The sequence below is a fragment of the Chinchilla lanigera genome, unplaced genomic scaffold (assembly GCF_000276665.1).
Source record: "Chinchilla lanigera isolate Chin_1 unplaced genomic scaffold, ChiLan1.0 scaffold00066, whole genome shotgun sequence".
Lineage (NCBI taxonomy): Eukaryota > Metazoa > Chordata > Mammalia > Rodentia > Chinchillidae > Chinchilla > Chinchilla lanigera.
Window position 1 is genome coordinate 10,946,661 of NW_004955467.1, and position 14,513 is coordinate 10,961,173.

Consider the following 14,513-nt stretch of genomic DNA (forward strand, 5'->3'; position numbering starts at 1 on the left):
TTGCATAAAGGTAAAGTTTTAGAGTAAAACGACTCTTGCAGGTTTATTCCCCTCAAAGGTCTTATCACTGTAAGATGTGCTGTTGGGATACCACTTTCATATCCCAAACTCTCCAATCCTATTGAGAAAATGTGGTTATGCACCTCACTGAGGAGGCTGAGGATATCTGAGTGAAGGCGGTGGGTGCAGTGGATATTGTAAATATTCTGGAACCAGCCTAACATGGGTTCAGGTCTCACTTCTTTCTGGTGCTACTTGAAGATTATGGGCAGGTTTTCTTATCTTCATTTGTAATTTGTTTGCCTGTAACACGGATTCTCTGAGCCTATTGAAGGGAGCCAATGAAGGGAGGACATGTGTGTCATATACTTGGGGCAGTGCCTAGCAGGAGGTCAGTGCTCACAACGTGCTGCTGCTGTGGGGCTGGAAACTCTTAATATCCATGAATTTCTGAGTTTCCATGTTTTACTCAGTCCTTCTCTATCCATCTGTCCCACATGATTCCAAGGGTCTTCAGCAAATGTCTTTCTTTCCATGTCCTCCTACCCCACTCTGATCTTTTCCTCTTGTGAATCTTCTTTATCTATGTAATATGCTAGATTTCAATTCTTCATAAAGAAAATCTCCAGAATTCTTGGTTTCTGGCTATTTCATATTTTTCAAGAGAAAGTGAAAAGTGAAATAAAAAGGGAGTGAAATAAGACAGATGTAGAAGAACACTGCACAATCTTAGGTGTGTGTGAAATCTTAAAAAGCATAGCACATAGAAGCAGAGCATAGAATGTTGGTTAGGAGATGAGCGGGAGGCAGGAGATCCTGTTTCCTCTGCTTGAAACTTGCTCCTCCCACCCCTGCTTCTCTTGGTCCAATCCTCTGTTTCCTTTAGCTCTCTTTCAAGCCACTTCCGCAGGGAACTCTGGGCCTGTTGTTACCCATGTGTTAGTACAGTTTCTTGATTAATGTCAGTTGCTCTCTAACTACATGACAAAGGAATCTTGCCTCTGATTGTTACCCATAGCAGCCCCAGCATACGTCACTTTGCGAGATCAGTGAGGCCGTGAATAAATATTTGATGAATGTGCAGACCAAACCCACATCCTAGACTCAGCTTCTATCTTCCTTTTCCCACCCTGCCAGCTCTAGAGGAGAACCCAGTCCAGACTCACCGCAGGGTTTTCAGGTGGCAGCGAGGGTGACCCAGGGTCTCACCAAGACTCTGCACAGCAGACAGACTCAGTGGATTTCCAGTTAGCACCAACTCTTCCAGGCTGCCAGTGATCTGGAGAACAGAGAAGAGAACCTTCCAACTGGCATCAGTGAGTGGTGCCCACGTGGATCTGAGAGGGAGAAAGAGATGTGAGCTGCATGTGCAGGATCTGAGGTGCACAGCCGTGTGTCAGAGTGGGGCTCAGTCCCTTGCACACCAGGCTGCTATGCACAGCAGTGCGACCCAGGTCCGAGCTGCCTCTCCACCTGCATTTTTATCCTCCACTGTGGCTAGGTTTCTCTTCTCTGTGTGGTTCTTCATTCTATAGTGTTTGGCAGTGCATGCTGTTGTGTCCATTGTGTGTGTCTGCTTCTGCCTCAGTGTGGAAGCTCCTCAGAGTTGTCATCTTTTACTTCTGTAGTGCCAAGCATAGCACTTGGAACTACAGAGGACCTTGGTAATTGCACAACCTTCTTCTCTTTGATGGAGGCAGATCTGACTTCCTTTGGCACAGAATCCAGAGTCTCAGAAGGAAAATGAGGAGAATTGTGGGAAAAGAACTCAGGAAATGTGGTTTGAGGATGATCCCATATGGGACGTTGCATATGATCATTGTACCCTGTGTATGTTGGTGTGCGTGAATCTGTATTTATTTCAAAGGATATCAAAACCACAGAGTGTACACATGTAAGAGAAGGCAAAGCAGGAATTTAAAAAAATTTATTAAAATTTTTAAATTAGTATCTCTATGGTGTGTATAATAATCACATCCATCATGGGGCACTTATACATGTACATAATATATCTTAATTCATTTTTCCTCCTTTTCCCCTTTCCTCTCCAACCCTCTTCCTCTCTCCATTTATAAAAGTTTTTTCCATTCTTCCTTCATTCTTTGTTTTTAAATCTGTTCTCCCTTCCTTCCATTCTTCCTTCCCTCTCCCTAGTTTCCCTTCTCATTTGAACATATTCTTCCTACTTCCCAATATCTATCCTCCATTTTGCTCTTTGTTTACCCCTGGGGTTTCTCACTTAAGAGAAATGATGCAATATTTAAACTTGTGTGTCTGACTTATTTCAGTTAAGATTACAGTCTCAAGGTGCATCCGTTTACCTAAAAATGTCTCAAGTTTATCCTTCTTTGTGGCAGAGTAGTAATCCTTACACATATTTAACACATTTTCTTTATTCTTTCATCTGTTGACTGGCATATGGGCTGTTTCCAAGATTTAGCTCATTTAAAGTGTGCTGCTATAAACATAGGGATGCATGTATCACTATGGTATGATAAGTAACACTTTCAGGAAGATACCTAGAAGGGGATAGCTAGGTCAATTAGACCCTCTAGTTTTAGTTTTTTGGGGATCTCCATACTGATTTCCATAGTTGTACGAATTTACATTCTCACCAATGATAGAGAAGGATCCCATTTCCCCCACAGCCTTGCCAGTGTTTGTTACTGGTTGATTTCTTGATGGCAGCCATTCTTTCTGGAGTGAGATGGAATCTCAGTGTTGTTTAAATTTGCATTTTGCAATGGCACATGGTGTTGACGATGTATTTATTGGCTGTCTGTACTTCTTCACCTGAGATGAGTCTATTCATTTTAGATGCCTATTTTTGGATAATGTCTATAAATTTGGGGGTGTAATTATTTTGAGTTCTTTATATAGTCTAGATATTAGACCTCTGTCTGAAGAGTAAGTAGCTAGCAAAATATTTTTTCCCATTATACATGTTGTGTCTTACTGTGTTCACAATTTTCTTTGCTGTGCAGAAGCTTTTCAATTTGATTTGACCCCATTTTTTGATTCTTTGTATTATTTCCAGTTCAATTGGGGTTTCCTTCATAAAGTCTTTGCCTACACATATGTCTTCAAGAGTTTTACCTTTTTCATCTCCCAGCAGGTTTTTCAGCTTTAATACTTAGATCTTTGACCCATTTCAACTTTAGTTTAGTACACTGTGAGAGATATGTGTCTAGGTTTAATCTTTGGTATGTGGAAAGACAGTTGTCCCAGCACACTTTTAAAAGAGGCTTTATTTTAATTTTAAAGAGAATAATAAAAAGACCAATACCAGCAAAAGAGGCTGTCTTTCCTCCAGTGAAGGTGTTCACCCTGTCAAAGGGGAATGTTATTGGAGAGAATATTTGGAGCCAGAGTGGGTAGGATCATGGGCATCACATGAGAGTGCTAGTGCAAAGACAGCCCTATTTGTTTTGTACTCATTTAGTTTTCCCCTTTCAGATACTACTTAATTGCTTCCTCTGCTTTAAGGCTTCAACTCCTTAAACTCTGTTTGAATCTTAAGTCTGATATTTCCAGTATTTGCCAGGTAGCTCTATTCTGACCTTCAGTAACTTTTGAACCTACTAATCTCCACTATGTTCCAAACTTAATTTATCTTTCTCAAGTGTGCAAAGCCATGTAGATTTGAGTAGCAAAGACCCTGGAGCCAGCTTCTTGCACCTGAGTCCCCTTCTCATGCCTCACTGAGTCTCCTTAGACATGAAAACAAGACAGCTAGAGTACAAGCTACCACAGAGGATTTTGTACAATTACAAGGCATTGCAGGGTCCTCAAAGTCTTACTGCAGTTTTATTTTTAGTACCTTCAGTAGTATAAATGTACACAGACATAAAAAATATTGAAGGTGGCCAGTGTTGAGTGCAATAGTTAAAAAACATTCAAATTCATAAAATCAAATATGTTTCAAACAAATCAGTGGATGTACCTTGAGACCATAGCATTAAATGAAATAAGTCAAACACGTAAGCGTAAATATCGTATGGTTTCTCTTACATGAGAAAATCCAAAAATATATAAATGTAGAGCAAAATAGAAGAAAGATAAATAGGAAGGAAGGAGATCTTTTTGAAATCACAGTGGGGAACAAGACACAGAGTAAGGAGGAAAAGAGATTAAAAAAAAGAATTATAGAAAGTGAAATAACTTTCAAAAGATAGCAATTTTTTTCTTTTTTATGTTGTACTCTGGATAGAACCCAGGGCATGATGCATATGTGCAAGAGCTCTACAACTGAAGTACATCCCAAGCTTATTTTACTTTTTATTTTGAGACAGGATCTCATTAAATTGCCCAGATTGGCCATGAATTTGTGATTCTTTTGTCTCAGCTTCTGAATCACACTGGGATCATAGGCATGTGTGATGACACCCAACATGAAAAGATGGTGTTTGTGATGCATGTGCTATGCTTATATTGATTGGAAGAAAAATTAGAAATGTATTATTCCAAAAGCATCAGGCCGAATAATAACCTGATAATCTGGAAATCACTCACCATGTCATCTTGATTGCCCTAATATCTCTAGTTAGTGCTCCTTTATCTTCCCACAGCATTGGCCAGTCTTCACTGTTTCTTCCTGCATTTTCTGCTTGTGCACAGTAACTGTTGGACTGATGTCCCTGCCTTGCCTAGCTGACTCAGGGCCTCTCCATCCCTATCCCCACTTGGAGCAGGGAGTCTTGAATTTCCACATACTAGAGACTGGAGTCTTTAAATTTTATTTGCTACCAACCATTCCAAACTCTCTTGCTCTGCTCTCGTATCCTCTTGCCTGCATGTGGGTTTGGCTTTTGCACCTGCTAGGAACTCTCTTTAAGTACCCATGTCAGGCCACTGTCACTTCCAACCCCTCCATCTGGTCCTTCAAGGCCAATGTCATGGATATAGCCATGAATATCTAGAAACAGCTAGAAACAATCTAAAATCCCAGGGACAAGGAAGTGGTCAAATTGAGCATTAAACCATTACCTAGGGCCGTGTTTGTTCTGTGGGGAATGTTATATGACTATTCAAATTGGTGTTGCATCAGAGCTCTGAATAATAAGAGAAGATGACCTTGAACAATTAGACAATAATGCTGATTATGAGATAAAATGTAGTATTGTTCAATTTTCTCAGAGAAAACTCCATAGAGAAAGACTAGAATGATATACTTTAATTCTTAATGATGCTTATTTCTGAGCAATAGAATTCTGGTTGGTACTGATTTCATCTATTGCTTATTTACATAGCCTTATTCAGCTATAAGGAACATAGGTTTTATAGTAAGAAAGTGTTTTTAAAATCTGAAAATAAAAGATAAATAAATGAATATTGCTTCCTCTGAAAATCTGTCTTTTTCTTGTCTATGTAGGTAATCATTCCCTTCCTTGGGTCACCATGATAATTTGTCCATACCTGTGTTATTGCAGGTGTCCCTGTATTGTAATTATTGGATAGATACCTATCTATTCTCCCAGTCTGGAGTTCCTTAGGACAGGGATTATGTGGTGTGTGTGTGTATGTGTGTGTGTGTGTGTGTGCGTGCGCACGCACTGTGATTTATAGCATCTGGTTCATAGGTGTGTGTTTTTTTTTTTTCTGTGCTGGGTACAAAGCCCAGGTCCTTCTACATGCTAGGAGAGCACTCTGCCACTGAGCCACATCCCCAGTCCCAAATTAGTGTTTAATGAATATTCATCAAATGAATTATATAAAGAGGGAGAGAGACTCCCACTTGTAGTGAGTGATCAGTATTGCAATGTAGGCAGGGAGCTTGGACATGGAAATTCAGTGTTGCTGGGATTGGAGGGGTGTTAGTAAAATCTACCTAATGATGTCAGTTTTATAGGGAGAGTAGTGGACTTCCTCTGAGACACATGCATTCTGAGGTGATGGAGGAAGATCTCAGGGCCAATGCCATTGTCATGGAGGCTCTGAAGCAGCTGAATGCAAAATTTTCCTGGGAAAAATCATGTCACGAGAGAGGATGCAGAGGGCTGTGTGGTTGTTGGAAAGGGTGGAGGCCATGCGAAGGTAAGTGTGAAGGTGGCAGAGTGTCCAGCAGGGAAGGCTTGTGGGTTTCACAGAGATAGAAGGAGAGGCAGTAGGAAAACACCAGGCTCTGTCACAGGGTCAGGCATGCAGAGCATCCAGTGTGAGAGAGAATGGTAGTGAGACTGGGCAGTGAGCAGTCACAGGGGGCTTCCATCCTTTATTCTAAAACCAGTATTAGTGAACATCTCTGCTCGGGGAATGCGGGGTCATGAGCAGAACAGAGGAGCACAGAGCAGAGTGTGACAGGATACTCACACAACTATCCCGGGGTGTCTCCGTTCTCCTTTCTGCACTTCACTGTTATTCAGTTGAAGCCACTTCAGGTTGTTGCAGAATTTAACACAGAAAGTGACCAGCAGGAGTTCCCTATCTGTACGGACACACACCCTTCTTTCCTGGAAATGGGCCATTTCTTGTGTTAGGAGCTCCTCATCTTGAGTCTCATACAGACAGTGGAGGAAGCTCAGAGAGTATTGTGGCTTATATAGGGTCTCCACTTTAACCCACTGTAGCAGGTGCCACTTCTGTACAGGAGGTGCCCGCCAGGAGAAGATCTTCTCCATCTCCTTGGTGCCCTGATCACTTAAAAGGCCAGACAGGAAGCACAAGATTGGTGTTCTGAATAGATGAACTTTTAGCAATTTTGTCATCAATCTGAGATTGAAATTATACTCATTTTTTTCCTCTGCATTTTCCAACACACAGTACACTGTGGCAAAGAATTCCTGGAGACACTGATGAGTGAAGCTGTAGCTCAGAGCAGTGGGGTGCTCTCGAAGAAAGCCCATCTTCCAGAAGGTGGTGATGACAGCCCCTTCTAACTTGTGCCTACTGAGGTCATCTGCACTGATGACAGTCTTTCTTTGCGAGATGCCCTCTGCAGCCAGAGAGCACAAGCACCTAAGCTGGATCTCTTGGAGCTGAGCTGGGATAGCCTGGGAGAGGCAGTGGAGAAAGAGGGCTGTGGTGGCCTGAGAGGTCAGGGGGTGTACTTCTCCCTGCTCCATCTGTTGCTTCAGGCAGGTGCAGACCAGCCAGCACACCCAGGGCACAAGACACTGTGCCAAGAGCAATGGGTTTGCTTCAGCCACACTAAATGCTGTAATTGACTGGCTTTCATCTGTGAAGTATTTCTTGAAATAGTCCTTCCTTCCAGACTCAGAGAAACCTAGGACTTCCACCCAACGTGGCTCCTCCCAAGCATGAGGGAACATTTCCAGAGATGTGGTCCGTGCTGTGATCAGAAAGAAAGCCCTGAAAAGTAAGACTGCCCCTAGTAAATGGCCTAGCACTGGAGGTGCTGGATGTAAATATCTGCCCTGTGGATGGTGCTCAGAATCGAGATCCTCCAAGTTTGATATTGGCTGATCCACATTGTCCAGGATGAAGAGTAGCTGTTCTGGACAAGACAGGATGTCCCTGATGGGAACTTCAGTGGAAGCCCAGTCTGTTGCAATCAGCTCCTCCAGGCTGTTAACCTTGGACAGGGTCAAGTCTCTGCAGTTGAAATAGAAGACATACCGGAAGCGGTCCTTGTATAGCCGGCCTTCCTCCCAGGCTCCTCTCACCTGCCTGGCCAGGGTTGATTTTCCAATTCCAGCAGCCCCATACAGTATGACTGTGTGAGGTTCTTTCTGGGTACCTGAGCTAGGCCCAAATAAGTCTTCAATCTCAATCAAATCTCCTTGCTCCAGTACTGAGTCATGAATCCAGTTTTCCCTGGCCAGGTATTCTTTATCTCTTATGTGAGTTGTATGTAGAAGTAGCAGCTGTGCGAATTTTTCACAAAAATATTTATTTTTCCAGGACTCTGTTGGCCAGAATATCTCACTCATCTCAGGAAAATCGAATGTTACAATTCCTAAGTAAGTGAGAGAAGTATGAAATTTGAAGTTATGAAATAGGGGAATCCATTCATTCATTCATTCATTGGACACCTGTACTGGTTTTGGCAACTACTCCAAGTGACAGACACTGCACTGTGTGCAGACTTGGTATGTTCTGGCCAGTGCAGGTGACAGGACATGGACTCTGGAATATGCACTAGTTCAGTGTTTCACTTGACCAAGTCCCATTCCCCATATGACTTTCTACTATTTTCAAGTTTATCAAGGGCTTACTAGATTCCAGATATTTCTCTAGGGAGTGGGAATAAAGAGTGAACAAACAGGGACAACTCTTTGTCCTGACTAAGCCCAAGCTTTGAACCACTAGTCCCACCAAACCTGTGTTTTCTCATCTGTACCTCAGAGCTTGTGATATGCCCCCTGTGGGAGGCCCTGTGGTGAGGAGTGAGAGTGGGGAGAGTGGAGCAGATGCTGCTGGTTCCTCACAGCATTGCCTTAGTCACTGACATTGCAGGTCTTACCAACAACATCCTTCTGTAAGTTATATGACTGTTGGTCTGAGGGGCTGTGTGACCCAAAGGCAGGGTGGAACAGAAATGTGGATGAGTATGGTTTGGGGAGAGATCCCCACAGAGAACACACTGGGTCCTCTGCACCAAACTCACACAACTTTGAGGCATGTTGTACAGTGTGCCCAGACATCCTCAGGAGCATCACACTTCTGTTGTTGCTATGGGTTGGTGGTACATCATTTGTGTAAACATATGTTAAAATTTGGTTTCTAGTGGTAGCAGTGTTAGGAGGCAGGGCATAGAGGAAGGCATTTTGGGTCTTGAGGGTGCACCCTTAATGAATGGATTAGGGTTTACTGGTGGGAAGGGTAAAGCTATTGCAGACATTGGCGCCAATTTTTTCCCTTTTTCAAACACCTGGTTTCCTTTCTTATTATTTGGCATACATTGAGCTGCACAAGCTTGTCACCAGAAATTAAGCATATGTACTCATCTCAGTTTGTTGTTTTGTTTTGTTTTTTTGTTTTTTCTCTGGTACCGGGAACTGAACTCACGACCTTGCGCTTGCCAGGCAGGCGCTTTGCCGCTGAGCTAAATCCCCAGCCCCCTACTCATCTCAGTTTGGACTTCCAGCTTCCCAAATCGTAAGAAAAATAAACCTGTTTTCTTTTAAAGTTACCCAGTCTCAGTTATTCTGTCATAGACTTTTAAAATAGATTAGTATTGCAGGTGTGAACTGCTCCACAGTGTACCTTTGCTAGGTTTTCTCTCCTGCCTCGCTTCCCACCTCATCTATTAGTGCATCCAGAAATCTGTTTCCTAAAAAATGGCCTGCATGCATCTCCTTTCTTAGAGTTTGCTTCTGAGAGAACTCATCCTGTGGTAGATAGGATGACCCCTGGTGAACTGTGAAGAGCTGAGGTTCTATTCCAGTCAGACTCCAACTGGTGCAATTGTAAAAATCCCTTTCCATATTGCTGTTTTCCAAATTTTGAATGCCTCTCACTTCTCCCTTTAGGTAAATTTTAGCATAATGTAGATGATCTCCTGGGGATGCTGAATCCCAGATATTCCCAGGTAACCCTGCGGGTACATCCAGAGTTCTCTATTTCTGTCTGTTGTGCTTTCACAGATAGGTTTGTGAAGAGCTGGGTAGAATTTGGAGTGAAAGTTTTAGGCTTTGTGAGACTGTGGATTCAGAGGGCCCTCTTTCATATGCCATAATAATCTACATGTGTTTTCTTATTGTCTTCGGTGGGGACATTTCTGACAATGTGAACATTTTCTAAAGCAACCAGCATGGCTACCCAGGGTCATAGTCTTGGTCTGCCTTTCTCAGGCCCTAGCTGTCTGAGGTGACAAAAGACTTGTGTCACATGTCCCAAACCGCTTACTTCTCATGGATATGTGGTAATGCACATATTAAATCCCCTTGAATCAAATATACTCTTTTCTTACTTTCTAAATCATATGAGGTGGGTGTTAATCTCATTTTAAAAGCCACTTAAAGGTAAATAAAGAATTTTCTTTCTTAGTAACTGGTTTGAAATTCTTGGAGGGAGTACAGAATGCATTAGGTAGGAAGCTTTTGATGAATGACTTGTGGCTAGGAGCACAGTGAACTCCCTATTTCAAATAACAGTGAGGTGAAGGGGGTTCATACTTATTGCCAGGCACAGTCTTGTCAGGCTCTGAAATGCTAACCATACAACACAGGAGCAGAAGGGAATTGTTCTGTGTGTTAGAGAAGGGAAAAGCTGGTTAAGTGGGTTACTGCAAAGGGAAGGGCAAGGGAAAAGAACGCTGCTGGGGCCATAAAAGGAAGGCATATGGGAAGAGGTGTGAGCAATATAACCCTTCTTGCTACATAGTCAGTAGAATACTTACTCAAACTTTTATACACATGCATATTTCATGCACAATTTAGAGAAGTGGAAATTCTGTACTGGGGAATGGTTTTGATATGAGGAGTGCAAAGGAGGTAGTAGGGAGGCTCAGATGAGGAAAATGAGATACAGAAGGGCAGAGTGATTTGTTTCACATCATACATCAAGTTGTGATTTCAGAGGGAACCCTGAAGGCAGTGGAGTTACCACCATTTCCAGGGCTTGGGGGCAAGAGGGGTAAGACTGGGCATGGAAAGAAGGGGAAAGTGAGGGAGGGGAGGTGGGACTTTCACAAAGTAGTAGCAGTGTGGAGTAGAAAATCGCTTGCAGTGGCATGGAATGTCTTAGGTTCTAGCCCAGCTTCTGCCTTAAGTGCTTGGTGAGCTTGAACAAGTGAACTTCTCTGTGTACCCCCTGCACTCAGAAGAGGTGGCCACTTTAAAGGTGGAACAAGAAGAGGAACAGACAAGGGTGTAACTGAGGTTTGTTGTCTGGGACTTGCTGACTTAGGTGGGAGACCAGGGAAATCAGGTGAAGGGATTGTCTGGGGCTGAGGACTGAGCCCAGCCTCTTGGTGGATTCTATCTGGAGAACAAAATCCTCTTTTGGAATTTTTGGACCACCTTGGCCTCAGGGATCATCAGCACCCACAAAATTACAATCTGAGCTCTGCCTCAGGTGAGACTCAGTGCCAGACCCTCATAGGTCTCAGTTTTTCCATGTGTGAAATGGGTAGAGGAACAGTCTCAGCACAGGAAAGTCCCTGAAAGAGCATTTGTAGCCCTGTTATACTCACCACCTCTGCACAACTCCGTGCTTCCTCTGCACTCTTCCAGCCCAGGTCCTAGGCAGGTACATGCTGACCTGCGGGGATTCAGTGGCCAACACACAGCCCCATGCAGGGATGTCAGCCTGAGTCAGCAAGACTTACCTCTGCTGCGTGGAGTTCGCTCTGTCAAAGACTCTTTCTCTGATCCGTGAATCCCTGGTTTGGAAATGGAACATTTGGAGGGTGCCATGTTAGGTGTATTTGTGGATTCAATGCATAAATAAGAGTAAACTATGGTAAGGGTATAGAGAGGTTGGGTCCTATCAGAAGGCAGGAGCAGAAGCCTGGGAACCAAGACTGTGTTCCTGATGTCAGTTAGGTCCCCTGTCTCAGCAGAAAGAGGTTAGGAGGTACATGTGAATCCCCTGAACCTTTACACAGATTCCTTCACAGACACGGGCAGAGAGTGATGCTTTCATAGATGCTACCAGGCCAAAGGTCCTGATTTGGCATTGAGGAAATTTGTTTAACTGCTCTGGTTGTATACTATGTGTAAGTTTTCATTCCTTCTGACCCTCACCTCTCCAACATGGGACTAGGAGCTTCTGCCTCACAGGGCTTTAAATAGCAATAATAGGAGAAGCAGTAATAGCAGTAGCACATGTCTACTGTGCATATTGTGTAATAGTTTCTGCTAAAAGTTCGACTTGTTTCATCTTTATTCACCTGGACACATCCCAAGGAGTCAGGTTCTTACTCTCTCACTTTTCAGATGCAGAAAGTGATGAAGGGACTTTCACAGGGTCATAGTGCTAGGACTAGGACCTGTCTCTTTCCAGTTCTCAGGTCCATGCTCATAAGTACAATATGGAGCCAGTGCTCTGCATGGAGTTGACCACCATGCCTGTCCCTGCCAGAGCCTTTGGAATGTCCCGCTCTCCTCTCAACCCTCTCCAGCTTTAGTAGCAATCCCTCCCAGGTGCTGTGAGGACCACATGTAGGCCTAGGAATGGACTCTAGTGGATGCAGGTTTGGGGCTCTGGGATCCTGTAGGGAACCCAGCAAGCCTCCCAGTTGTACACTAGTGTGGGACCTGGATCTTTCTTTGACTGTGCAGTCTCTCCCTCTACCCAGAGGAAGACGTGGTTGGAGAGGGTGGTTCAGTGGTTTCGATGGGATCCACATGGAGTGCTTTGATCTACTCACCCAACATCAAGTATGCTTCTTCCCGGGCCTTATCACAGAGAAGTGTCAGGCCCATGTGCTCCCAGATTTTGATGGCCAAGTCCCATGCCAGCTGCTCCCCATACTCAGCCACTAAGTCTGATGCCACCTCTGTTCCACTTATCTTCTGTGCTTGAGCTGCTGTTTCAGTGGCAGAAAGGATCCCAAGGGGTGTGTCATCAGAGAGCCAAAGCTGAAACTCCTGTAGCTCCTCCTTCTTTAGTTGGTCCAAGTAGCGGGCCAGTAGATGCTTTAATTCACCAGCCATTTGTGCTCTGGGCAGGGGAGCCTGGAGAGAATGTTCATGGGGTTTGTGGGTGAGTGGGTAGAGATGAAGGGAATCAGGCAGGCAGAGAACTAAGGTCTCCCTTTGCTTTGATCCCTAGAATTTCCCAATGCAATCTCCCACTGGAATAATTTTTTTCCCCTGGTAAGCTCTTACGCAGCATGCAGTACCTGGTTTTGTAAACCCTGTTTTGCAAACCCTGGAGCTAATTCATGATACTTGGAGAACTGAAGGAGAGGGCAGTTGTAGGAAAAGCCATAGTGGAGGGGACTGAGCAAGGACTGAGCCATAGTGATGGATCCTAGAGGGCACTGAGAGACACTGGAAGAAATTAGATTGTGTGGTGTTGTTGGAGCAGGGCCCAGATCTAGAAGGAAGAGCAATGGGGAACAGGAATGGAAGAATGAGGGATGGGAACATGAAGAGTTGGGTGTGAATAACACTCACTGGTTGTTCTTCCTCAGCTATTCCCGCTGCCTCAGATATTTCCATCTTGACTCCTTGGGATCCTTGACTCCTTGACTCTTTGAACAGCTTGATGACTGGAGGTGAGGAGGTGGGAGGTGCAGCACTGGTGGTGGCTCAGAGTCCCAGATTGTGCTTAAGGCTGCACACTTGTGGTTCTCTTCAGAACTCTCCCGGCTCTGGAAAAACCAAGCAGAGAGAACAACCCTGTTTGGGCTACAGCAGGAGGGACCCATGAGGGACTCACAAATGGCATGAACAGGAGAGGGCCAGAAAAGGCCTATGTCACAGCAAACACAGACCCATACAATGTACAGGTGCATACAACATCCTCCTACCTGTGCCCCAGTGCAAAGGTAGCCCACCTATGCCATGCATGTTACTGTGTTTTTCAGAAAAAAGGTGTTCAGTAGAGCTGTTTTTAAAAACTAAAACCTCAGTGTTCAGATTTAATTGGCAATGTTGGCCATTTGTGATAAATAACTGGGCTTGGGGTACAGTTTGGGACTAGGTCTCTAAAATGTTCAACACCACTGCCCAGAGGCTTCCTGTAAATGCAGGGTGTAGTCTCCAGGCAGGGGCTGGGGACCGCAGCACTGGCTCTCTAATTGGGTGGGATCTCCATGTTTGTCAGGGAAGCTCCTTAGTGGAAGGTCTGTATTGAACTCATTCAGAAGCACATAAGTCTATCCATAAAAAGGTGGGAAATATGCTCTGCCTGTCCTAAGGGATCTATGTTGTCATAAGGCCTCATTTACATAGATCTGCAAGTTGGTTTTGGTGCCCATGTGAGAAATGAGCCCCAAGAATCAGTTTGTTGGTGCCGGAAAGAATGCACTCAGACAGCAAGCAAGAGATCGTGACAAGGCAAAGGGTAAAGTTTACTTCTGCAGAAGGGAGCCAGTGCACTCAGACATGAGGTAGCGGGTGCACAGAGTGTTGGGGAAGTGGGGGATCTTAAGCACTAGTGCATGGCAAGCAGCTATCCTTTAAATTCATGGGCTGAATTCAGCGGCTTACAATCTCCCATAATGGGCTAATTTAAGGGGAGTGAATTGTGGGCTTGAGGAGTTGTAGGGCAGGCTTGTTAATGGAGGGCAGAGGGTGTGGGGAACAGGAGGTCCTTGGCTATTGATAAGCTATCTTGGCCTGTAGCTATGTTTCCACATTCTGAAAGGGCAGCCATTTTCTGTAATTTCGGTGTGGTTCAGGAGGGTCTGCCTAGGGTGGACTACAGTGTAAGATGGAGGCACTCCTGTTCATATCCTTTGATTGAAAAGACAGACCTACAGTTTCTCACATCCTTAAGAGGCTTCAGTCACCATTCTCATTCCAATTTAAACTATGTCAGTTCAAAAACGCTTCCTCCCAACAGAGAGCTGGTTTCACTGCAGACTGGAAGAAGCCCAGCTAGTCACAAATCCTGAGCAGCTGCCGGATTCTAGGAAAAGCAATAACAAGCTGGTTCTT

General features: G+C 44.3%; 1 protein-coding gene across 1 annotated transcript in view; it reads right to left on the reverse strand.

Annotated features, from left to right (window-relative positions):
• Positions 1-14,513, reverse strand: part of LOC102013156 (NACHT, LRR and PYD domains-containing protein 1-like) — a 44,016-nt gene that overhangs the window by 27,735 nt on the left and 1,768 nt on the right. The window contains exons 2-6 of the mRNA XM_013522040.1: positions 13,026-13,222; positions 12,275-12,581; positions 11,231-11,284; positions 6,310-7,915; positions 1,167-1,337 (exon numbers count right to left, since the gene is read on the reverse strand). Of these exons, the coding sequence (XP_013377494.1) occupies positions 1,167-1,337; positions 6,310-7,915; positions 11,231-11,284; positions 12,275-12,581; positions 13,026-13,070 (2,183 nt within the window). The 5' untranslated portion in view covers positions 13,071-13,222. The remainder of the gene's footprint in view (positions 1-1,166; positions 1,338-6,309; positions 7,916-11,230; positions 11,285-12,274; positions 12,582-13,025; positions 13,223-14,513) is intronic.